Genomic DNA, 27,390 nt, shown 5'->3' with positions numbered 1-27,390 from the left:
ATGTTAACACCTTCTCTCCCCTTCTTCCTCCTCCTCTAGATCTCTCTACCTAACAAACACCCCATTTAACTCCACTTCCTTCCCTTCCCAATCCTGTTACAACCTTCTTGTCCCACCAAACATCCCATTTAACTCCACTTCCCTCCCTTCCCAATCTGATGTTAAAACCTTCTCATCTCACACCTGGAAAGTGGTGTTAGGTTGTTGGAAGAAGTCTGGAGAAAGAGAAGGAGGGACGGAAGTGGTGTTCCCCCCTTTACAACCTTTGTTTCATGACCCCAATGTTTTACTCTTGACTTATCCACGGGTTATATCAAAATCCATAGTTTAGGCCCTAGAACCTTCCCTCGACTAATACATAAGATCCACTTGTACACGAGTATATATATATATGGTATGTGCCAGATACACTGATGGTGTTATGTACAGAATATATCCAGCTACAGACATGCACACAGATGGGCTATGTGAAGCACACTTTCTCTCTACTCCCATCCACAGCATCCCCTCCAAGTTCACTGCACACAGGGCAGATAAAATCTTTTCAATGAATTGAAATTTCAGAAGAGCTCCCCCAAAATCAGGTGCGTAGAGTTATCAATCTTGGATCCAATCCAATAAATGATAATAATAAAACCAGGACAACAACATAATAGTAGCAATGTTCAAAGGAATGTATCTGGGTTAATATATGCCAGAAAAACAAAAGTTAAGACTACTGGATTTATTTTACTCAAGACTCTCTCACAGTCTACAGTTATAGCACTAGGATTCTACAGTTGCAGATTTTGCGATCTGTAGTTTGTTGAGATAACATGAGAAGCTCTCTAGTGAAGTTCTAAATCCCTCCCTACAGTTGCCAATCCCAGGATTCTACAGGATGTTCCCCCAGAAGAGATACAACAGCAGAACATGCTGACTGCATTTAAAACAACATTAAAGATGTATCTTTTATGGCAGGCTGATCCAGTCTGTTTTAAATCATAACTTTTTAATTTGTGTATGTGCTCTCATGGGTGTATTTTAATGGTTTTATAGTATTGAATTTTAACTGTGGGCTTATGTGTTTTTAATTGTGTTTTATATTTTAATGAGTTGTACCTTACCTTGAGCCTTGAGGAGAGGCGGGAAAGAAATAAAAAATTAATATATTATTATTATATTATTACCATGGCAGTTAAAGTGGAACCATAGGGCTATAATCATATAGTGTGAAAAGGCCCACTGAGCTTTCATTAATGACAATGTACTACCTTGGGGGGCATGGAGAATAAAAAATATTTTCTCAGTCCACGTAATTTGTCCTGTCTATATTGTGCCTCCAAAAAATTAAAATATCTGACCTCTGTGCTCGTGTTTGCACATTGAAATTTGGGTACTGAGTGAGCTCTACCTACTGAAATGCCAATACTGGCCAGAATCCTCTGTGGCAGTTACAAATACTCATGACTTTTACATATTCATGGTTCCTACATACGTAGAAGCTAGTTTAGGGGTTATGTAGGGACTGTGAATGTCCCCCAATCCTCGCTACTGGGAAGAAGCCACTGTGATTGATGGCATTCTGTTCCTTTATCCAGCAGCTGGCTGCAGTTATCCCCACCATCTGCAAACAATCTTCTGTTGAAGGGGGAATTATGATAGGGACCTGCTTCTGCCTGTTACACTGGGGATCATTCATGGGAGGGGTGGAAATGGCAGCCAGGTGCTTCCTAAACAACAGGGGAACAGATCCTCATCAATCACAGTGGCTGCTTTCTGGTAAGCGAGGACTGGGCACCACAATTTAAAAAGGATGTGAAAAAACTGGAGCATGTCCAAAGGTGGGCAACTAAAATGGTGAAGGGTCTGGAAACCATGCCCTATGAGGAATGACTTAGGGAGCTGGGGATGTTTAGCCTGGAGAAAAGAAGATTAAGAGGTGATATGATAGCCCTGTTTACATATTTGAAGGGATGTCACATTGAGGATGGAGCTAGCTTGTTTTTTGCTGCTCCAGAGAACAGGATCCAGAACAATGGATGCAAGCTACAGGAAAAGAGATTCCACCTCAACATTAGGAGGAAATTCCTGACAGTAAGGGCTGTTTGACAGTGGAACAAACTCCCTTGGAGTGTAGTGGAGTCTCCTTCCTTGGAGCTCTTTAAGCAGAGGCTGGATGGTCATCTGTCGGGGATGCTTTGATTTGGATTTCCTGCATGGCAGGGGGTTGGACTGGATGGCCCTTGTGGTCTCTTCCAATTCTATGATTCTATGATTCTGGAGGGCATCCAGCCAAGATTCATTGCATAGAACAGTAACTATAATGTTTATGCATACATAAATCCCTTACAGGATTCCAGCCATTGATTTTTATGGAAGGTCTATATGGTCATGTTGTTAGGTGTCTCTGAGTCAACTTCAATCCTTTGTGACACCATGAATAAGACACTTTCCTATCCTTAACAGCTCTGCTTAGGTGCTGCAGACCCATGGGTGTATCTTGCCTGGTTGAGGCCCGTTACAAACGGGCACCCTAGCACGGACTCAGTCTGTACTAGGGTTAGAAAGGGGCGTCTCTTCCAGAAGCCCCTAACCCTAGTATGGACTGAGTCTGTATGAAATAGCAGCGGCCATTCCACATGGCCGCCCCCATCTTGACGTCGCACCCCGGAAATGACGCCACGAGTGCGTGCTTCGGCACTTGCGGCGTCTCTTCCGGGGCACAGGAAGGAGTGTGATTTTTGCGCTCCTTCTTTGCAGCGTCCGGGAACCGCGCCTTTTGGCTGCTGCGGTTCCCGGATGTTGTAACCGGCGGCGGCAGCAGACCGCCGCTTTTCGGCGGTCTGTAGCCTGCCTGAGTCTATCCATCTGGAATGCGGTCTTCCTACTGCTCTCCACTTTAGCAAGAATTATTGTCTTTTCTAGGGAATCATGTCTTCTCATGGTATGTCCAAACTACAACAGCCTTAATTTACTCATCCTGGTTTCTAGGGAGAGTACTACCCTGATTTTTTTCCCGGACCCATTTATTTGTCTTTTTAGCAATCTGCTTCTCCCCAACCTTTTGGGCTGGGGAGGAGATTTTGCTGGCTCATTGGGGAGACCAGCATTTTAAAGGAAAACAGCATGCTCTTCTGGCTGTTGGGAGAAGAGGGGGCGGGGTTTAGCCTGCTTGAAGCTGGCCTGCTCAACCTCCTTTCACTTGGCTTCAAACGCTGGCCCACCCTCCTGCCTCGACATCAGTGTGAAAATTAATTCAGGTCACCTCGGGGCCGGGTAGGAATTTTCTCCCCTTTCCAAGGGTTTTTCGCCTACCCCACACTATTGGTTGAGGACTTTGACAATTGGTATGGGTATGGTCATAAATAGGTTCCACGCACAGGCGGGGGGAGAGAGACGTTTCGGTGAACACCTCGGCACCCTCCTAAAGGGTGAAGCTAGGTCTCTGGAACTCACGTTTAGGTCTTGCGAGTAAACGTGAAGGGAAAGAGACTTGCCTTGGGGCTGGTTTGAGATCTAAACCCTCACTCAAGTCTGGCGAATTAAGTGGGGGAGTCTTGGATTGGCCTTCCAGATGCGGGCCGGCCGGAGAGCAACCCATTTATGGATTGCCCTTGGGACCCAGGTGTTTTCACCCTTTGGAAGCTGGAGAATTGGTCTTGGAGCAGACCATCTGCCAGCTGTTCCTACACAAGGTTCTCCCCCCTGGTTTATTGCAGTTTTGGAAGAAATAAGTTTAAATGAGTTAAATAAAGTTGCCCATTTTATAACCCAGTTCTCTTTGTCTGGTCTCATTATTAATGAGTTGGTCAGCAATGCTGTATCTGCAGAACTCTTCCCCAGCACCACATTTCAAATGAGTTAATTATCTTCCTATCAGCTTTCTTCACTATCCAGCTTTCACATCCATACATAGAGATGGGAAATACAATGCCTTGTATCATTCTAATTTTAGTATTCAGTAATATACCATTACATAACAGGATTTTGTCTAGTTCCTTCATAGCTGCCCTTTAAAGGTCTAGTCTTCTGATTTCATGACTACAGTCTCCTCTCTGATTAATTACTGAACCAAGGTATGAAAAATCTAGAACTATTTCAATGTCTTCATCATTACTTTAAAGTTACATAAATCATCTGTGGTCATTTTTTAAAAAAAAATATTTAGACTTGTCTGTCATACTGACCGAATATGCAATGAACCTAGACTTTGATCCAAAATCTTGGCATTTTGTTAGGAAGTTATGATGTTATAAATTAGGTTTACAGTTTCATAACTGTTTGATATGCAATGATTCCAAATGTCTCCATGCAAAGCCACTTTAAAATCCATATAAGTCCTACTGATTCAGTGGGTTTATCCTGGTTTGACTAGCTATAGTTTTTAAGCCACAGAGTTGTGTCAATACTATGGAATGATGGGAAAGATTATGATGCACACCCCTCAGCAAAGCTAATCTTAGCTTCAGTTGAAAAATTCATATTTCCCCTATGAAATGTATCAGACACTTATCATCAAGATGATATAATGATGTAGTCATATGAATTTGTTTCCAGCTGTTTCAGACTTTGATTTAATCTGTGGGAGGCACTTGTATTTATCAGTGGTGATTAGTTTATTCAGAAAGGTTGACTAGATTAATGCCAGCTGCATTCTCAGAAGAAATGGCATTTAGCTAGACTAAAACTGTCAGAAATATATTATGTTAATACATTTACAACAGATGATGTAGCCTGGCTCAGTGCAATAGTGATAACAATTATGAAGACACGAGTGATAGGAAGATAGTGAGAAAATTAACTCACTTGAGATGTGGTGCTGCACAAGAGTGTTGAAGAAATTATGGATGGCCAAAAAACAAAAACTGAGTCCTAGAACAAATCAAGCCTGAGCTCTCCTGAAAGCCAACATGGTTAAACTGAGGCTGTTTGGCCACATCAAGAGAAGGCATGACTCATTAGAAAAGACAATGATGCTGGGGAAGATAGAGGGCATAGAAAGAGAAAGACTGCAGATGGATGGACTCAATCAGGGAGTTCACAGACCTGAAGCTGCAAGATCTGAGCAGAGAGGGGTCATGGAGATGTGTCATTCATAGGGTCACCATGAGTCAAAGTCTGCTCAAAGGCAGCTGACAACAAGATGTTTCTCAGCACTTGAAGAACGAATATTCCTCCACACTGAGTAACCCTAACTAGTCTCTTGAAGCTGTAAGAGGTAATGTCTAGATGGAGTGTAAAACCTTCTGGCCTTATAAATAATTGTGACCCTGTTGCCATGATTCTAAATGACTTTCGAAACTTGTCTTAACAGCCAGCAGCTGCACTGAGTGAAGGAGGTTTGTTCAGCTGGCAGCAGGTGAGGATGAGGTGCAGGACGAGGATGTTTCCAGCCCCCTCTCACCAGTGAGTGAGGCAACAGGGGTCTTGCCTTGGATTGTCACAGCTTCACTCATTGATGGGAAGTCTGGAAACATTCTTCCCGTTGTGTCTCCTTGTGGGGGGGGGGGGGGGGGGGGGGGTTAGGCCAGGAAATTTAACAGCCACCCAAAGCCAATTACCAGTCCCGGCACACAGTATGGGGTAAGCAAAAAACCCTGGGAAAAGGGGAGAAAATTCCTACCTGGCCCTGAAACGACCAACTAAGTTCATACTGCATTTAGGGTAGCAGGGTGGGCTGCTTTGTGGAAAAGAGGCAGGATGGGGGGGTGTACTGTCCTTATATACTGATTCTGTCCCCCATCACGTGCTTCAGCTTGGTCCATTGGACCTTGCTTATATTGAAAATTCTGGTCTTTTCATGGAGGGTATCAAAGCCCCACCCTCCCTCAAGGCTCTGCCAATTGTCCTGGTGTGAATTGCCGTAGGGTCGTCATAAGCCAGAAGCACCTTGAAGGTACACAACAGGAAACTAGGCTCTTTACTCTCCATATCACTAACCCCACAAGAGGGAGCCACGGATTTATATTCTATTGTGTTCAGTACCTGCCACCCCTACAGCTGACCAGAGGGTTGTATTGTAGCTTTGTGGCCATAGCATATCCTTGAGGCACAAACTATGCATTCAGAGCTATCTATATATTCCTTCTATCAGCCATTTACCTTCCTCAAGTCTATATTCCATTCCTCTGAACCAGTATGTTTCCAGTGCTTTCTGGAAAATTATACCAAATAGAATTGTATTAGGTATTGTTTTAGAATGCTGATGGAGATTTCACTACCAGGGCCAGCCCTGTCTTTGGGCAGGGTGAGGAAGCTTCTCAGGTGGCAGATTTTGGGTGTCATGGATGGGCAATAAGTCACCTTATGACATCATATGATCACAGGAGCTGCGTCATGGTGATGTTACACAGGTGATGCCATAAGGGGCAGTTCCTGGTGAAGTCATTAAGTTTAATTCCTTAAGTATCAACCACAGTTACAAGAGGATGCCATTCAAATAAAAAACACCAAATCTAACAAACAAGGAAATGTAATATATGCACATATAAAGACATCTAAATATACTTTCGAAAGCAGTGCTCTGACCCTGAGATTCTGCCTCTCACCCTGAGAAAAAGAGAAAAAAATCCAGGTCCTGAGGTTCAGGGCCAAGACCTGAGAACTGTAAAACTTACTTACTCCTCTGCTTTAGTTCCAAAATTACTGAATCCATTTCTATTCTACTTTTCCACTAAGGAGCTCAAGGTGGTTACAGGATCCCCCTCCCCCAATTCCCATGGTAGCATTCTAACACCCTCTAAGGCAGTGGTTCTCATCCTTCCTAATGCCCTGACCCTTTAATACAGTTCCTCATGTTGTGGTGACCCTCAACCATAAAATTATATTCATTGCTACTTCATAACTGTAACTTTGATCCCTAAAGGGGTCGCGACCCACAGATTGAGAACCTGAATTAACCTGAAAATTCATGACTGGCTTAAACTTCACTGCCAAGCAGGGATTTGAACCTGGGTCTGATTTTGATGTTCTTCCTGCTATGCCATATGGACTTTCCCATCAAAACATCTTCACATCCTCCCTTTGAATATAGTGACTGGAAAATTGCCAAGTCTCCATGAAGCAATGAGTAGGGGGCTTTGCCACAAAGTGGAACCAACTCTGTTTTGAAGCTGTGGCAAAGTGTGTTTACTCACAGGGTTTTTAGAGCAGGGACTATTATGTCTCACTCTTTCACGCTCAGCCCACCCTGTCACTAAGCTGTAGTGGATCTTTGCAAGGGAGTGAAAAAGACCTGCTGAGAAGATGACCTCATCCCCCTGGGACTTTCTATACAGGATATGAAGATCTGTCTATGAAACTTTGGGATGCAGTTATGAAACCTGGCCTTGAGCCAGAACAGTGGGGGCTGCTCTTGCACTGTTGTTTTGAAACTACCTTTTAAAAAAAAATCTTTAAATGGATACAAGCAGCCAGGACCTCAGGATCCCATTCAGTGCTCCTCCCCAAAAGCAATTTGCTTCGGTGATTATAGATTTCATTAGTGCATGAGAACCGCCATAAAAGGAGCAAGAATCTATAGAATTATCTTCCAAATCCCTGTATCAAATGAACTCTGCTACTTTTAGCTGACAAGTGTTGTCTCACTTCATTCATTCATTTGAATAATAATAATAATAAAAATGAACAGTAGTTTTCTTCCTTTCAGAAAAAAAAAGAGGGGGGAAAGGGCTCTGCCTACCAGGCTTACTTTTTTACAATGTTTTAAAATACATATGGAGCCATTAACAGCCAGAAAATAATTCAAGCCTTGGAGCCACAGAATGGCCTTGCCTGTGTTCACGACTGGCAGTGAACCAAAGCTCTTCTTGAGATATTTATTCACTGAGCAAAAGAGATATCTAGGCAACCTTTGCAAAATGGGCTTCCAGATTTGTGCCACAGTTTACTTGGTTCCACTGCTAGCCTCCATTGAGCATCTGTGCCAGTGACAAAACAAAGAAAGAACAATCAAAAGCAATAGACTGTTAATTGCTTTGGACAAATTCCTTTCCGAAATAGGAGCAGCAGGAAATATACAGGCAAACACATCTTTATTGTGCTTTCAAGCTGCCATAAATTTGATCATAAGTGCACTGCTGTTTCTCAGGGAAGGGCTATTCAGACACTTTTAGGAAATGCTTGCATTGTTTCAGTCTCTATTTTGAAAAACATCTGGGGTCAACTGGAGCTTGTGCAGTGGGGATTGTAGTTTCACTTATGATTTGTCTGCTTCATTGAGCCAGACTTGCTCCTATACATATTTACTTGGCAATAAATCCTACTGAGATAAAAAAAAAAGGTATTTACTTCCAGCTAAATGTGTGCATCAGATTCTTACCAGCTTTAGATTTCAGAACTGAGCTGAGGATCATGGGGATGTGGGAGAAGGAAAAAAAAGAAGCAGCTTAATCTGAAAGCAGGGATTTCAGACCTGTCCCCCTAATTTTGGTTATATTTCTCAGAATCTCACAATCCTTCTGTTCCATTACATTTTTATAGTGAGTTGTGAGGCACTTTCTACTAAAGTAACTCATAAATTGTAATTCCTCTATATCACTGAATGTCATGATAATAGTTGTAACTTAAACAACTAATATAATAAATAAAAAATATTTATGTTTCTCTGCCTCTCCCATTGGATCGAAGCGGGGTTACAGACTAGGTAACTAGAACAATTAAAATGATACTTTTAAATTACAATATCATATGCACAGCCTAAATGTATTTACATATACAGTACATGTTCTTAAAGTGAAAATTTGGTGAAATGTGATGTTTTTTTTAAAAGAAAATTAAAAATATTTTTTAAAAAATTAAAATTAATTTTTTGAAATTTGATTTTTTTTAACAAAAAACTGAGCCCTCTCCTTTTTCTTCCCACTGAGCCTCACCCATTCATACCATCTCTTCATCATTTTAATGGGACACAGGTGAATGCGATAGCCCATTTCTGCCATCAGGGAGGTGTTTGAGGACAAGTGGTGACACCCCCTCTTAGGGTGTCACCTGATGTGGTCCGCAACTCTAGTGATCCCACCGTGCATGTCTGTGTTGCTGTTCTGTCCCTTGTCCTGACTCTTGCTGATGGATCTTGTTGTTCTAACAAGACACCTACATAGATCTTGCAAAAATGAACTCTTTCCACTACACACAGATGAGGTTGGCATTCTCTTTGGGACAAACACAAACTAAGGCGCCTTACAGACGGGCCTAAGCGGCGCCGTCGTTGCACCAGGAATATGCGCGAGGGGCGGTGCTTCCGGACGCGCCTTGCCCCTCGCGCGTATTCTGTACTGCAAGATGGCGGCGCCCTATACAGACGGGCGCGGCCATCTCACAGCGTCCAGACGTCTAAACCCAGAAGAGACGTCGCGAGTGCGTGCTTTGGCACTTGCAACGTCTCTTCCGGGTTGCCGTAAGGAGCGCAATTTTCGCGCTCCTTTTTTACAGTGCGGGGGAGTCGCGCGGTTTGGATGCAGCGGCTTCCCCGTGCTGCAACCGGCAGCGGCCCAAGGCCGCCCCTTTTGGGCGGTCTGTAACGGGCCTAAGTTTCTCTTACATCGGTATATATCCTTTTCTGCATGCTACAAAATTTAGCAATCCTTTCCTACCTCTGCAGTGCCCAAAGCTCCCTCTGGACTTACTGTATAGTCTCAGAAACCTCCCCCCCACATGGACATGCCATGTTTCATGGTGAGTAGTGGGCATATCAGCAATGAGTCCTTTGGAAGAACCCAGTAGAACTCAGCAGATCATTTTGCATCTGGCTATGGGGATGCAGAGTGACACTGTGTGTGTGTATGTGGGGGTCTTCTTTGGTTGTATGATAGGTCTGAGTGACTGGTACGTAGCTCAGCCTAATGTAGGTCCACATGCAGATCTACTATTCTATGTTGAGCCATACAGAATTCTAACCTGTGTGTGCTCTCTGACATAACAAGCTATTTTCCTAGAACCAGTGGCTCACTAGCATTTAGAGAAACAGTTTTTAGATCAGAGAACCGAGTGTCCTATTTCCTTCTCTCTTTACCAAATGTGTACCCATCAAGATTTGCTCACTTGAGCTTCAGAATAGTTTTATTTTAAAAGAAGAAATTAACTAGCACTAGCCAGACACCATTTAGAGAAGAATGCTGTTTTTCATGCTACAGGGCCCTTTGTGCTGAAATGGATTTTTGACCTTTTTGGAGTGCTGGGAAGCAGGATTAATAGTGTGGGCCCCTTCCTTCCTCACACTAATGTAAATCAAAAGCTCACAGGGCTGCTGTACTACTGGGCTGAGTGAGATGGAGCTCAAGCCCTGGGGGAAGTATGCATTCTTGCCCCCTTGGCTCTATTGAATGTAGCATTTCAAACACATCCCTCTAGGAATGCAGGGTAGGCTCAGGGAAGAAAACAACAGATGGACTCATCTGTACAGACATGCTTATGACAAGAAGGAATGGGGGGAATGAATGGTGGGTGAGTAGTGGAAAGGAGGGATACCAAGTCACTGGGAAGTAACTTGTTTCCACTTGTCACATAATTGTGAGTTGTCTTTCATAGTGTTTCACCCCCTTTTCTCTCTTATAAAGCACTCTCTCTCTCTCAGTCTCACAGGCATTTTTATGAATACCACTGTCATTTGCATGATGGGAGCAAAGAGCTGAAAGACATTCCTGCAGTATATTAAAATGATCCCTTCTGGGGGATTATGGAGGGTGGATGAAGGAATGAATGAATAGTTGCTAACATCTACACCCCACCCCCTTTATGGAAATGACAGCTGCAGAACTGAAACAACCCAATCATACCTGCTTAGAAATTGTATCATGTATTGTGCACCCAAACTCACACAGAGAATAGTGTCTACATGAAACATTTGTTGTGGGGCTTAGCTGAAAGTAAGTGGCAGCAATCCACTTTGCCTCCCAGGGCCATAAGAGATCAGTGCACAGGTTCCCAAATTTTCTTGATTCGCAGCTTCCTGAGTCTTTTAGTAATTTTTTCAGAGCTCTCCTAGGTCAAAAGAAATAACTAATCATTCCATTTACTAAGTAGTTGGGTTCAAAATAACTATTTAGGATTGATTTTAAGTAGGAAAAATTATTGGAGTTGAAAAAAATAAGCATCTATCCCATTTCTCAGGACTGCAGGTTTGTTGTTATGTGCTGTCAAGTTGATTTCAGCTTATGCTGACCCTATGAGTGAGTGACTTCCAAGATATTCTGTTGACTTGCAAACTCTGGGCTGTGTCTTATTTATTGAGTAAATTGCTGTGTAATGCAGTCTTCCTCCTTTTCTACTGCCTACTGATGGTAGGCATTGCCTCTTTTTCCTACTGACTCACTGATGGCCTGGAATCCTGTTGGGGAGTTACAAGTGCATAAGCTGTAGTTATGGTGCTACACAATGAATCCCATCCTGATCCACCCAATCCCCACCTACTGGGCAGCAACTGCTGTTCCCCTGTTTATCAGAAAATAGCTGACATTCCCACCCCTTCCCATGAGCAATCTCCAGAGTGACAAGCAGAAGTAGGATTCCTCTCACAGTTCTCCCTTATGCTGAGTGAAAGGAGGGATGGGACTGTCAGCCAGCTGCTTCCCAGTCAACAGGGGAACTGACCCCCATTGATAGAAGAGGATGCTGCCTAGTATTTGGAAGACTTTCATGGTTCCTATGAATCCCCTAAAGAAGGTGCTACATGGGGATCATGAATACAAAACACACAAGAGTGCATAACTCTAGATTACACATTCATAACTGTCCAACAGGATTCTGTTTTGGCCATCATGGTAGCTGTATAAATCTCCTCCAGCACCACATTTGGCACTACACTTATCCTCAACAGATGCTACAGTCCATCACATATTGCTGATAAGTGTACTTGTGTTCCTCTTCACAGGCCTATTCAAGTTACCCTTTTTGTTTTCAGAAGCCCACTTATAAAAACCTCATTTAGGCATGCATCTCAAGCTTTACATGTGCAAATTCACTTTGAAAGGATTAGACTCCACTAAAATTTGAATGACAATGCCTAAAACTGATGGAAGTCTAGCCCACTTGATAAATGTTGAGCCTGAAGGCAAATATTTTGGGGAAGGCAAAGTGCTGAAATGCTCGGAAGAAAAGGAGCAAACTGGGCAAGAAATACATGAAGACGGGGAATGAGAATCTGTGTCACATAATCCTGGAGCAGGAAGGAGGGGCTTCATGTGGCTGGGTTGTTGGTTTTTTTTTAAAGTAGGAAGACTAGAATATTTCAACTCTGTCCCCAACTTTGGAGATGAGAAAGAAAACCCAAACACTCCATTTGTTGTCGGACCCATTGCAACATCCCTTTCACCTGATGGTAGCTACTAAGTAGGAATGGAACTTTTGAATGGTGCAGGAATTTGACAACATGAAGGTCAAAGTATGCAGCTTTCCAGAAGAAGCATTCTTATGGTGTTTATGTGTATATACGTTTTTTTGGAATATAACTCTAACTCTTCCCAAACTTCTGCATAAATGGGTTAGTGCAGAGGGGAAGGAAGAAGAGGCGGACTAGAAAGTCAAGCTTTACTGTCACTATTCTCAATCCCCATTTGCTGAATGTAAGGTTTCCCTTTCACCACCCCTTTGAAATATAAAGAAATATCTATATTGCTGCAGTTTAACTTCTCCCCCTTTTCACAAGCACTTTCCATGAGCAAAGGACCTGAGAAGCACTCTCTCTTAGCTGAAAGGCAGAAGGATCTGTTGCTGTGGCTACAACTGATCCACCATCATGAAGCCTGTCTCCAGGAAGTGAACATTTAAAACATCTCAGCAGCACTCCTGTGAGCTTGCTGGACATTCTGGTGTGCAGTTTGGAAACTGTTGGATCAATGCATATAGTCGTAGCACCCAGCGGCATCAAAGTAGAGACCTGGGGAAATGATGGGATTAGTATGAATGGCTCGGTCTGCTTGAAGGAATATCATCTCCATCTCATTTTGTTCACTTACACCTAAGCAGTGAGGTTATGTGCTCTGTGTAACAACTGGGAGGAAATAGTGAGATTTTAAAAGAGTTGAAAACTAACATCCTTGGAAAAACTATTATGTATTTTTATATCAAAATATAGACTTCAAAACCTCAATAATATCTCCTACATAAACAGGAATGAGGGAACCACTTCATTTCCCCCCCTTGGTGAAGTAGCCTTATTCACAAATAAGCAAGCAAACAAAAACACATAGGCATTTATCACACAGAAGTTTTTTGGGGCGTTTGCGGCTCACATCCGGCATGACTGCGGGTCCATGATGCGAATTCACATCATAACGTGAATCTCTTTGCCTCAGATATTGCTGTCAAATAACCACAGTACAACATGTTGGAAGTAAGGCCACAACTTTATTTGCAAACAATTGGTAGGGTTGGCACAAAGCATAAGGTCAGGATCTGTGCAATCAAACCACCTGATGTAGTCTGATTATCCAAACTGGGCACCCACCCGGTGCTTGGGATGACCTAGGGGCTAAGGAACACAACTTGACCCCAAACCTTGTCTTGCATTCACCAATTCACAAAGCCCCTAGTCACCGGGAGGCGCTCCTGCGTTCTGGCCCCCGCAATGGCCAAACGCCTGCCCTATTCACCCCCGGGTACCTATTGACTCCCAAACCAGAGCTCCATAGCCCTGGTACCACAACGTGCAGATCCTGGCCTATGCTGCCGCCAAGTTGTGACTAAAACCCACCTAACAACAGCGGTGGGCAGGCGGGAGAAGCACCAAGACTTGCTCCCTTCCACAGCTTGGCTCCGCTCTGCTTGAAGCCAAACAACCGACTGAGGGAAGGGGCCAGCAACATGGCCTAATATAGGCCTAGACCCCTCCCTCCCTGTGTGCTGTGCGGGGCCCCGCCTCCAAGGCACAGCCCACCAATGGGCAGCCTTAGAGGACCGGAAGCCCCGCACCAACAAAACCATCTCCCAGAGCGTCGTGGAGCGGAAGGGCCGCCCCTTCTGCCCCAGCGCACCAATAGGGAGCTGGGCAAGCCCCAGAGCACTCTGGGGCTTGTAGTCCAGCCGCGTCTAGCGGCAAAACGGTCTGCCTGGCGAGGCGAGCGACTGTTGCTATCAGACACAATTCCTTTCTATGGGCTCTCCTTCCATGGTGCTTCCGCAGTAATTCCAAAGTGACTCCTCATTTTGATGAATTCAGGAAAAAAGTGAATTCACAGAATTCGCTTCCAAGCTCACTTCGATTTCACTCCAAATTTGTCTGGTTTGGAATGCTACTTTGCTTCTGCTCTGGTACACCACTGCAAACCCCCCAGGTTGTAAATTTCCCATGATGTGGTGCTACAATTTCCCCCCATTTCCTTTCGGTGGTCCTTTCACTTTCAGGACAACCGAGGGGGGGCATTGTTCACTCCGTTGTTGCTGGGATAAGGCTGAAACCTTTCCTGGGGGTTATGCACTTGTTAAACATTTTCACGTTATAATGTGAACTGGGCAAGACCCTGTTTTTCACCTTGGGCTTCCCATACCTCCCGTCTGCAATGGGGGGGGTATGGTTTTCTTCCATTTCCTATCCCCCTGCCTCAGCCGCACTTCCCGGCTGCTATGTTGGAGGAGGAGCTGTGTATGTAGGGCAACTCATTTTTTTGTAATATATACATATATGTATGTGCCTGTGAATATACAGATACGTATATCTATCTATCTATCTGTCTGTCTATCTATCTATGTGTGTGTTGAAATTGCTGAAATGAAAGAGAAAATAAAAAAGGGGATGAAGAAGACACAGAAAGATTCACGAGGCAAATATTCACGCAATCACACAATTACACGAAACAAGGAACAAGAACTTGCGCCTCTTTTCAACCCAGAAACGTACAATGCGTTCAGACCCCCACTGAGCATGCGCAAGGGTGCCAATTTGAATAATTGAATCCTACCGGTGTGGTAATACAATTTGAACTCACTCCGCTTTGCTTGAATCTGCATCATGTGATTTGCCTGGGATTCGATTCCCCCTTGATTCGGAAGGGCAACGGAAGGGCAACCAGGTGTGATAAAACAGTCACATTATAATGTGAATTTGCATAGCTGAACCAGGAGTCACCCCGGATCTGAGCTGCAAACATCTCCATGTGATAAACTTCATATCAAAACAGCATGGCTCAGCCCAGCCACTTCAGCCAAAAAATACTCCCAGACTGGTTTACACAGACTGTACTGTACTGAGATAAACCTTTCTATTGGATTTACAGTCTAAAAGACATGACACAAAAGGAAAAGGGGGAAGAGTGGGGGGGGGGGAAGCAAGCACATACTCTAGTTATTGGTTGCAGCTTTCTTATTTTTACTTTCTGGAAGGGAAAGGTGAAGGCAGATGCTGCAGCTGTTTCTTCTCTGGACAAACTATGGGTTCTGACTGGTCAGCCTCTTGTTGGGATGTTCTTTCTGCAAGTCAGGAGTGCAGCTTTTCAGTGGCATGCTTCAGTGGCATCGATATGGGGGAGCAAACTACACCAGGTAACACCCCAGAGGAGAGGTAAGACCTGGTCAGGCCCTCCTCCTGGTTGGGCCCTTCTCCTGCTCAGGATGGAACTTTTGAATGGTGCAAGAATTTGACAACATAAAGGTCAAAGTGTGTAGCTTTCCAGAAGAAGCATTCCACCAGCTGTCAGCCACTTCTTCATTGCCTGGCTCTCTCCCCAAGGAGGAAACCAGGCCGTGGAGGAAGACCAGGGACGAGTGTGCCCCTTTCATCCTCTCCCACTACCTCATTTTGCCTGGCTGTCCCCTAGCCATCTTGGGTGGGCAGTCAGGCAAGCAAGAAAGCAACTGAGGCAGCAGGAAGGGAGGAGAGGGAGGGAGGCAGCCACTGCAACATGGAGCAAAGGTGAGTGAGACAGGGGGCCTTGCACTGGGTGACAGCAACAGTAGTGATGCCACTGGCATCTCTCCAACTGTCTCAATTTGGCAGGGACAGGCCTCTTGATCCTCTACCATCCTACTTTTCCAGTTGCTTTAAAAATGTTCCAGTATCTCTCATCACTTCCCACTTTCCCTCTTTGTCCTCATCTTATTGAGTTGCTGCAAACTGAGTTCAAAATGCAAAAGTAGTTTTCACTTAATTAGCTGAGGAAGGGAAGATGGGGAGGAAGGAGAATTGTACACTTCCTGGCAAATTCAAGCAAAAGCACCTTGCAAATTAAGCAAATTAAGGTGGCATAGAAGTGAAATAAATAAATTGCTGTATTCTCTCCTAGCTTGTCTGTTATTCCTCATTAACCACTTTTGCCATCTTGAGCACACTCTATTACATGCATTGCCCAGTTTTCATCTGTGAAATGTTGGTGGGTATGCAATGGCTCTTAGTCCATTAGCCTATGAATGAGGCCTGACTCAGCTAACCTTCATCTCTGGAGACCTATGGAAATGTATCCCATGCATTCCCTTCCAACATCCTTATTAACTATAGAAACAGAGTTGCCAGGAGCAACTGGCTATGTTTCTTTTTGGTTATCCCTCCCCCGCCAAAAAAACTCTTTTTGGGTGAAGTTCATAAAGTTCTGTCAAACTTTAGGAATTAATTTAAAGGGATGTTATGCACTGCAGTCATAGCCATCATGATCCATAGGTAAGCCTCACGTGTTCAGTGGAACTTAATTTCTGGTAAATATTGATGGCTTCACAGGTTTAATTAGAAACCTATCCACACACTTCCTCAACTCATTCCAAATAACCATGATTACACTGAACTATGCTTCTCCCCCCCTTGCTATCCCTAGCTGGACAGGAAAATAGTATTGCATGCATCATTCCCCACTAAATTCCAACCACAAGCAACTGCATTAATTTAGACTTTATTTTCCATAATAAATCCCAACTCCATCTCACCAGATGTTTAGGAGAGGAAGGAAGAATGGATCCAGTCTTCATAAGTCTTCCAAACATCTGTCTGATTGGGTTCCAGTTTCTTTAAAGGGACTGTATATTCTCTTGTATATTCTCCATATAAGAACATATGGTCGTTCTAGTTCAAGCCAGTGATTAAAAGTTTGTTTCCCCCGTGAACTTTATATTAATTAGGTTTTTTCCAACAGAGACAAAAAAGTGAGTTGAGAGTTCAACTATGTGGCTAATTCATCTGTGTAATAGCCACAGATACAGGAAACATAAGATTCCCACAAAGGGCTGACTCACTTATTTTGTGTCATGATTAAGTGCCTTATGCCAAAATATAAATCACACAGTATGGATACTTGCTTACAGTAAGTTGTCAGGCAGCAGCATTTGCCCACACAACAGAGATACAGAAACAGGAACAAGGCAGATTCAGATATACATCTATCCACATGTCTTACTCTGGTCATAGCATTACATTATATGATAATACAGTCCACAACATGGTTGTTCTTCAATATTTATGCATCATAATTTGCTGTCAATGCTCTCCTGTATTCTGCACAGGACAAACAAACCAGTCTCTCAGCAAAAGGATCAAAGGACACAGATCTAACATCCCAAATGACAAGGTTACAAAACAAATGCTATCCTATTAGTGACATATGCAAGCACAAGTTGCACAATTCAAGTGGAACTGTTATTTTCACTTTGCACAATGGCTGTATTAAGCTGACAGCAGCAGAAGTGGAGCTGGACATACAGAACCATTGCACAAGTGGATGTGTCAAAGGGTGAATTATGCACCATGCAATAGGGCCCATTCATGAACATGTGCTGCGCAATGCCTCTATTCTGCCTGTGGGTTGTGTAGTGCTAGGTAGCATATCTTCACCAGCATACGTTTACACTACAATGTGACAATCTAGGATTGCAGCTAAAGAATATTGGGGGGGGGAGAGGCATTTTCATATCCTCCTTCCATCTGAGGGAACCCAGATGGGCCTCCTTTTTTGCAGTTCTATGTCCGGTTACATATCGGCATTTTAGTGCGTGACGAGCACGCACTAGGGTTATAAAAGGGCGGTGCTTCCGCACCGCCCTAACCCTAGTGCGTGCCCGTCATGCACTAAACGGCGGCGGCCCTTCCACATGGCGGCCGCCGTGAGGACGTCACGGCCGCGCCGCCTCTAGACGGGGCGGCGCGGACGTGACGTCCTCAATCCGCGGCAGGGCGCCTAGGGCGCCCTTTCCGCAGACCAGGAAGGAGCTCCATTTCGGAGCTCCTTCCTGGTCCGCGGCACCGCTTTGCTTCGCTGGGCGCAGCCTCCAGATGGCTGCGCCCAGCGAAGCAAGGGAGAAAGGGGCCAAGCGGAAGAAGGCGCTTCCTCGCAGCCTGAATAGCAGCGGATCGGGGCCTCAGCGGCTGCCAGTGTAGCCACTGAAGCCCCGATACTCCGGGGAAAGGGGCGGGTCCAGACCGCCCCAAATGGGCGGTCTATAACCCGCCCCAGTTTACTGTTCCAGCAAAAAACTTGCCTCTTTGTTCTGCATTTTTCTTTCTAGGTGTTCATGCCATTCTCCTTCTATCTGCAATGTTTTATCTGTGATCCACTCCAGTCATTGCCAGTCCTACCTTTCCCCATCCTCCCTTGTTCCCTGATTGGCAGTTCTCTTCAATCCAATCCTGCCATCCACCCTCTCCTATTTATGCACCTTCTTTTCACAGAGGTGATGGGGCTTTATCTTTGTGAAAAGAAAGCAAGGAAAACTGAATATGTTTCCTCATTCCCCAAATTAATGTTCCAAAAATTTGGAGAAGAGGGAGCCTACATATAAAAAGGGCCATGGCACTTGTCATGTTGTCATGGTGGAGAATTGGTTGGCCATGCCCTTTATCCTATGCCCAAGGACAAACTAAACTGGAAGAATTTGTAGGATAGAGATAATTTCTATTAATAGAAAAAAATCTACACAATACATGCTGCTTAATGTTTCCTTTCTTCAAAAATATAAATAAATACAGAAGTGGCAGGACTGTTTTTACAGGATATTCACATGCTATGATGTACTGCAGAAAAATCTATAAGTTACAAACATGATTTGATTGCTAGTGACCCACTGTATGTTCACAGATGCAGGTTGTTACTGTACTGGCTAAACATGTTAACTGCCTTTTTTGCTTACATTGTACACTAAATAGTTCATATTGATTGTCCTAGAAATGTACAGGTGGCTATATGTCAAAGTCAACTTGAAGCAAATAACAACAATATATACACAAGTGTACACAGATATATGCAAAGATTTCAAGATGCTTCAGCATTGTATCTGTTATAGCTTTGAAAATATGAGCTGAAAGTTTGAATGTGCATCATCCATGCCACCATGTCACCATGCTAAGGCAACAAAAGATATTCACTTGCTTGGATCACCATAATTCAGAAATGACTTGAAGGTACACAACAACAATACCAAATCCCCTCTACCCTACCCTACCTTATAAACAAACACATTTGAAGTACTAAGATCATCTGGGTATAGTACTGAACCCATTATTCCACTGGTGTCAGTCATCCTATTACACCACCAAAATAATGTTGAAGAAGAATATAAGAGGAGGGAAGGAGTTCCCAAAGAAAGGAGACACCCATAGTCATGTAATCATGAAACATGATGCCGAGGCTCCCCTGTCTGTTAAATGATACTTTGCAGCTGGGGAAAATACATTGAGAAATGCCTGTGCATCGACTCATTCTGTTTTAAATGTTGGAGGTTTCTTATGGCATGTGTTAAAAAGAAAACACTGTGGCGGGATGGAGAACTGAAAAAGAAGAAGATGGGACAAAGAGTATATTGTTTGGATCACCAATATGAAAGCATAATGTCCCAAGTAGAAACAACCCTCTGAAGTAGAGTTGGGGGACACCTGGCTTAAGGAGACAACATGTGAAAGGGATCTAGGAGTCCAAGTAGACCACAAGTTGAACATGAGTCAACAATGTGATGCGGCAGCTAACAAGGCCAATGCAATTTTAGGCTGCATCAATAGAAGTATAGTGTCTATATCAAGGAAAGTAATAGTGCCACTCTATTCTGCCTTGGTCAGACCCCACCTGGAATACTGTGTCCAGTTCTGGGCGCCACAATTCAAAAAGGACATTGAGAAACTGGAGTGTGTCCAAAGGAGGGCGACTAAAATGGTGAAAGGTCTGGAAACCATGCCCTATGAAGAACGCCTTAGGGAGCTGGGTATGTTTATCCTGGAGAAAAGAGGGTTAAGAGGCGATATAGCCCTGTTTAAATATTTGAAGGGATGTCACATTGAGGAGGGAATAAGCTTGTTTTCTGCTGCTCCTGAAGCTAGGACCCGAAGCAATGGATGCAAGCTCCAGGAAAAGAGATTCCACCTGAACATTAGGAGGAACTTCCTGACAGTAAGGGCTGTTCGACAGTGGAACAAACTCCCTCAGAGTGTACTGGAGTCTCCCTCCTTGGAGGTCTTCAAACGGAGGCTGGATGGCCATCTGTCGGGGATGCTTTGGTTTGGATTTCCTGCATGGCAGGGGGTTGGACTGGATGGCCCTTGTGGTCTCTTCCAACTCTATGATTCTATGATTCTATGAGTACAAGAATTCTCCATCTGGTCCCACATGCCATCCCTGATTTTAAGATAGAACTTTCTGGAACAGTGTGTGTGTGTATACCACCTGATTGTCATGTTGAACAGCTGAGGTAAATTCCATCAAAAGGTTCAATGCTTCTGTGACTTAAACGGAGATTGTCCTAAAAATTAATTACACTGCATATGCTAATCATCTGACCCACTGAAGAATGTCCATTTATTACTAAACCGCTATTTTACAAATGGCCACTATACTTTGCACACCTTATTTCTGTCTCATCTGTTACATCTGCTTCCCATCACATTCACTTTCTTCTGCCCTTGTCACACATCTGATCTCTGAATCCCAGGATAACACTTCACGAGTCTGATCAAGTTGAATGCTGTCGGTAAAGGTTAAACCATAAGAAATTATTTAGTATCCAGGGTATCAAAAGCTTCTGTTGTTGTTGTTTTTATCGTACAGAGAATCACACAGACACTTATTAGAAACCACAGGCCAAATTCCCTAGCTTGTTTGTTAAATGAAATAGTTAATTGAATTAATAAAGGCAAACAAAAATCCATCAGTGATACCTTTATTGGCCAACCGAAATGCACAATATACTTGTTGCAAGCTTTCGAAGCTCCATGGGCTTGTTCATCAGGCAAGATGTTACAAACCAAACAGGAGGGGGGGGGAAACAATTGGAGATGTTAGTCAAATGCCTGCATGTTGTTTCAGTCCTTAGTAGAGATGGTATACTGGGGAGGATATATTTTCTGCAGGCAGGCTCCTCCTCCTTCTGGCCATGTGGCAATAGGGATCTCATTGGAATGGAGACATATGTGGCTGCAAAAGAGGGGTCCCTGTTGAGATGCAAATGGACATTAAATTTCCTGGACTTTGAAAATCTGCCTAATTTATTTCCTTAAACAGTAGAAAATATTACTTTTTACACCAAGGAATTTGTGTGTGTTTCCATTTCTTACATTTATTTTGAAATGTAATTTTGTTCCACCTTACAAAAAAGAGTAACGTTGGTTAATTATGTTACTTTTCCCTTGTTTTTCCCCAAACTCTTCTGAGCACATTACAGTAAAATATTATGAAAACAGAGGCTTTCATTCAACTTCATATATTACTTTTATTTGCCTCTCACTTTAAGTACTATGATTTCTTCACACCTTTTCACCACTCTGTTGTTGGCTATCTTTTGAAAAGGAAGCCTTCCTTAGAGTAAGTATACATCTGCCACTTAAAAGTGCTTTTGAATAGGTTTTTTAAATTTTATTTTTAAGTGCTCTAGTGTCAGCTATTTAAATTGGTTGCATTTAGCCACAATTTTAATCTTTTGGTGCTTTATTTGTCAATTAAACATAGGTACATAATTTCCAAGATCATTTTTAGCAAACTATCTCACTATTTTGTCCATTTCCCATTTTTAAAAAAAGATATTACTTTTTAAATAAATCAGGTGTGCTGATGTATATACATGTGTTGCTGGGTGTTTTTCTTTTTTAAAATACATAGCTTAAAAGGGAAAGAAAGCTAATAAAATAATTTCTTTTCTCAACCATTGTAGTTTCTCTGAAAAATTCACAACAGCAGCAGTGAAGGAAATGGCAATAGGACAGGTTGGCAGGAAGGAAGGAAGCGCATTGTTGTAATGTATCACTTATGCCATAAGGGGATGGTGTCAACATCATGTTGCAAGGAAAGGTAGGTTCATTCTCCAGATAAGTAAATGTTAAATGTCTTCTCTTGCACTAGCTGGAGTGTTTGTAGTGCCATTTAAAGCACCATAAAGAAAGCATAACTTGGGAATTGTGGTAATATGCTGTATTAAAGTGGAGCAAGATTTCTGATGGGCCTGAAAATGCACATGTAACTTGGTGTTGTGTATTCCTTCACTGCCATATTGTAAAGCTCTGTTCAGGTGCTTGCCTGAATATATATAGGAATTCTATGATGTTTTGAAGAGGTTTTTGTAACTACAATCATTTGGCTGTGGTCACAAATCTCCAGTGACTAGCAATCCTGCTAAGATTGACTTCCTGATGACAGGATCTTTGTCATCAGTTGAATGTGGTTATAGAGCACTCCTCAGACTTCCATGGTGAACGCACAAGGATGTAACATAAGCCCAGATGCTGGGGTGTTGGGGCTGATATGCCACGTCCCTGTTTCCAGCTTTAGTCCTGTGCATATTAGGTTGAATTTCTGAACAGATCTATAGCAGACAACATTTTAAAAATCATGGTGGAGCTGAACCTTAGTTTTTCATGGTTGCAATTACTTTATCACCATTCCAATATACATTTTTTTTAAAAAAAAGTAGCCACAGAATATTTGCAGAAAAGTGTGATCTGCTGTTGAACATACCTTTAGTTCAAAGGTTCAGAACATATGAAAATTCTGCTCCCAAAGTGATAACTGTAGAATATTACCTCTGTGTGCATCTAATTATAATAGAGTCCTCTTGAAGTCTATACTTTCTTATAGCAGATTTTTCTTTATGCACCACATTAGTGATTGTAAAGGTAACTTCACATAGAGGGAGGAGTAAATTGTTCTGATTGAAGCAAGAAGACAGTATAAGGAAAAGTGAGTATGTAAGTGATTAGGAGCTCCTTCCATCTTGCCAATGAAAAGGAAAAAGGATAGAAAAGCAGAAAAGAAAAGCACTTTCCTAATTACTGTACACAACTTCAGATAGCAGTGGCTAAGAAGAAACCAATTTCAATTTGTTGGGGAGAGGGCTATTCATACCCTCCTTAGCCAGTAAACTAATCCAGGAAAGAAACCTGCATCTTTGGTGGTAATGTTTGGGTTCTGTTTGAGAAGCTGTGTACAGAGTAAAAACTCAAAGCGGCAGTGCTCTTGTGAGCCAATATGCTCTCAAACAAATTAAAATTAGGGTCTCTCTCTCTTAAGAGTCATAAAGTGACTCTTAGATTGTAAGCCTGAGGGCAGGGAACCATCTAACTAAAAGATTGTATGTATAGCACTGTGTAAATTTATAGCGCTTTATAAATAAAGGTTAATAATAAAGTGAACCAAAACCACGATCCCCCATCTGTAACAATGACCATACTATGTTGCTCAGCATTATTAAAGTGGCTGTATAAGGTAGTGTATCTGAATATGGACATCAGAGATGCTTCTGAGGTAAAATACGATCTGAGATCAACTAATCAGATCAAACTACTTGATCTTTAACTTGGCAATATGCTTTTTTAAATAGTATAAATTAATGATAAATATGTCTTTTGTGCCAAAGGCACCAGATTTTGCCTAAGCTAAGCAAGGTCAGCTGTGGTTAGCACATGGATGGGAGACTGGCAATGAATAACAGGTACCGTTGGTTATATTTCAGAGGAAGGATCGGCTAAAACCACTTCTGAGGCTTCCTTGCTTAAGAAAACCCCATGGGGTTGCCATAAGTTGCAGGTGACTTGAAGGCACATACACACAAAGGTATGTCCTTAAGAAGTTGGTGGTAATTATTTGCTTACATGACTGTTGAATTCATATTCTGTATTTCAACCATTATATAAAAATGGTTTTAGCAGTATAATTTTATAAACAAGTATTGGACTGGCCATGATGTATTGGACTTGCCATGATGCATTCAACATGCAAAAGGATTTGGTTCTTTAGTGCAGGGGGGAGGTTGAAGGGAAACAGCCAAGATTACACAAAATGCATGTTCTTGGTTCCATTATGTGCCCATAAAAAAAATCTCAGGCTTGAACATCACTGGAGGATCACAGGAATGAGATATTTTCACAGGCTTTGGATGGCCCCTAGATTCCTCCAAATATTCAACACAATGATACAATGGAGTGCAACCTCTTTCCAGGCACTGATTACAAAACAGATACCTGTGCTATTTTTATTGATACACTATAACATAATATAACAAAATGCTCACATTTAAATTTCATATCTGTTGTACGTTGCCTACCTGTAGCACTGCATAAGTGGGTGCTTTGTGTACCTTTTAAATGATGTGAATACACATCAATGAAAGCATAACTTGACCATCAACTGATCTCAGTGGTACTTGGACTTAAAATTCAGTCTTCCAGTGCTGCTGGTTTTCTGAGACAAAAACTGAATGTACACATCCTTAAAAGTGACAAAGGTGAACTGTCAGTAGAAAAGAAAATTGCTAACAGTAATATTGACTGTAAATTGATTGAGACACAGATATTTCTTGATGTATACATTAATGTGTTCTATGTTCAAAGAATATTTCATGTAATAAAAATGGCACTTAAGAAAGTACCATATGAAAAAAAATTGAAGAATCAGTACTAAATCCTTCTCTCAGATAAATTCCAACTTGCTTTCTCTTATTAAAAAAAAAATATCAAAATATGGAAAATGGCTAATAAAAACTTTGTGATAGAGCCCTTAATGTGCAAAACCAAGTCATCCTTACGAGGTGCCCAAATGCAAATATCCAAATCAGGTTTTTCTTCTTCTTTTTATAAATAATTTATAAATTTTCCTGAAAGAGACTAAATACAAAAGCATTTTGAGACATTATTAAAGCCATATCTTGCTTTTAATACAAAACAAACAGCAAAGACGGAAGAGAGCATCCCATTCTGAGTTCTGGCTATGAGCATTAGGGACACTTTTGTTTGAAATGTATTCATGTCCATGCTTTTTCCAGTCACAATTCAGTGGGAGTTATACTGGACATTCACCATCCTTTTACGTCCAGCAACAATCATGGCATCTGCTCAATGGAATCTAAGTGATCTGGAATGGGAAGGCCTGTTATTATTGTCAAACACTTATTCCAGACAGTGAAGGTTGGGCACACAGGCTGTGCAAATGCAATGTCAAAAGTGTAAAGGTGTAGAGAATTCAAAGCGTCATAAAAGGCCAAGGAACCATTGTCATAGTCCAACAAAATGCCAACACGACGAAGGTGGGGTGCAGGCTCAATTGGAATTTCTTTGCTGTTGTGCCTCACAACCCACGTATTATTACAACGACAAAGAACCCAAGAAGCAGAATTCTTTCCAATCCATTCATGTTTGGGTGCTGATTTGTATGAAATACCAATGGCATACCTGTAAAACAAAAAGGATTTTGAAAAAAAAGACACACTTCATATCACCTAGTTTTCTATATTTTAGTCTATTGTGCCCATGCCTCTTTCTGTTTATGCATTTCATATTCTCAGAGCTAACCAAAATGTCAACAGGTCTTTAATTACTTTTCTTCACTATATTGCAAGAAGGAGGTTGTGCAAAGATTATTGCTTCAAATATTCTGTACTGTAATAGTTCCATGATACAAAGCTGGGATACTAAAAATAAAAAAGATTTGACTTGTATATGTTAAGACAATTACCTGGAACTTTGAACTGAGAATATTCGCTCTGCTGATAACTGCTCATTCTTTTCCTCGCAGGCTATAGCTATTCAACCACCACCCTGCCTTGGCTCACAAATCTATCAAGAATGAATGAGCACTCTCTGCTATCCCCTTTTCCCAACAATGACAAACAGCTCTCTCATTTTAAGGAAGCTTCGCCCCATTTTTTAAAAGAGAAAGCAGGCAGTGTGGAAGATAACAGGTAGTGAATAGCCCCTGAAAGTCCCAAAGCAGCAATGATGGCTTTAATGTCAGTGGCATAGCAAATCCACTCTGAGTTTTAGTTTGAATGTGAAAGGATTATTCTAAAGGGTTGAATCTTATTCCTCAAGTAGGCTCAAATAGCAACTTTATAGTTCAAAGTAAACAGAACAGCCTCATTGCTGAAATGAGAACAACCAGTTTCCACTGCACCACGGTCTGCTATAATGAAAACCACCCAGGAATCATGAAGTGGAGTAAAAAAATCTCCATAACTGAGAGCAGGAGATTTAGGGGTTGAGTAGATGGGCCAAGGTAGCACAGGCTCAGCCCATGCTATTCTGGCCAGGGTGCTCACCTGGGTTGGTCCCCAGGTTGGCATGGGAATGGGTGGGTGTTTACATGCCCATCCCTATGCTGCCCCAGGGCCTGCTACTTGCACATGCTCCTTACCTTGTCATGCCATCATTCCTACTGAGAAGTTCCCTTCCCCCTGTCACCGATCTGATATGGAAATGGGGTGGCTGGTGCCCTATTTCTGCATCTGATGTGGAGACAGGGAGCTTCTTAGTAGGAGCAATGGTGGAGCAAGGTAAGGAGTGCAGGTGGGCATTTAAACAGCCATGGTGAGTCAAACTGACCTGGGATAAAGACTGTTTACCCTGGGATCTGGCCCAATCCTGTCCATGGAGTTTTGGCCTGCATCCTCTTAACAAGACAATGTGAAGTCGGGAGGAACATGAGCCTTTTGGCCCATGCAGATAGCACCAAGGAAAAATAAAGCATTATTTAGAACTATAAAGAAACCTCTACAGAAGAATGCAGAGACATAGCTGTGCTAGACTGTAATATCAGAATGCAAAGGAATCTTGTAGCACCTTTGAGACTGAGTGAAAGATATTGTAGCCCAAGCTTTTGTAGACTTGTTATAGTTTCTCAGATGCAGTCCATAAAAGCATATGCTACAACATCTTTTGCTCAGTTAGAAGCTGAACAGACTGCCCCTTTCAGCGCTGGATTGGTGCTGTGGCAACTACATGCCATGGCCCCAATCTGGCATTTCTGAGGTGCAAAAAGGAGCTGTAAAAATGGCTCCTTTTTGTGCTATTGAAAGGGCGTCTTTGCTGCTGTAGCAGAACCTTCTGGTGCTCCTTTTGGCACTGCATCATCTGGACGCAGTGCCAAAAGAGTGCTGTGATACCACCCACCATGCATTCAGGCACACGGCATAATAGCAGTATCAGGGTAGCATTGGGGCACGCATCGTGTATAAGCCATGCCCCCGCTCTTCCCTGAGGCCAGCGTTTATTGCTGGTCTGTCGAGGCTGTTAGTCTCAAAGGTGCTGCAAGA

General features: G+C 42.6%; 2 protein-coding genes across 3 annotated transcripts in view; one reads left to right on the top strand and one right to left on the bottom strand.

Annotated features, from left to right (window-relative positions):
• LOC121925521 (protein WWC3-like) overlaps positions 1–27,390 on the top strand; it is a 529,629-nt gene that overhangs the window by 264,515 nt on the left and 237,724 nt on the right. The window lies entirely within an intron of this gene.
• The window catches only part of MID1 (midline 1), a 134,702-nt gene continuing 131,589 nt past the window's right edge, over positions 24,278–27,390 (bottom strand). The window contains exon 10 of the mRNA XM_042457764.1: positions 24,278–25,531. Within this exon, the coding sequence (XP_042313698.1) occupies positions 25,183–25,531 (349 nt within the window). The 3' untranslated portion in view covers positions 24,278–25,182. The remainder of the gene's footprint in view (positions 25,532–27,390) is intronic.

The sequence above is a fragment of the Sceloporus undulatus genome, chromosome 3 (assembly GCF_019175285.1).
Source record: "Sceloporus undulatus isolate JIND9_A2432 ecotype Alabama chromosome 3, SceUnd_v1.1, whole genome shotgun sequence".
Classification (NCBI taxonomy): domain Eukaryota; kingdom Metazoa; phylum Chordata; class Lepidosauria; order Squamata; family Phrynosomatidae; genus Sceloporus; species Sceloporus undulatus.
The sequence above is the reverse complement of the archived record's forward strand: the minus strand, read 5'-3'. Positions and strand labels throughout refer to the sequence as shown.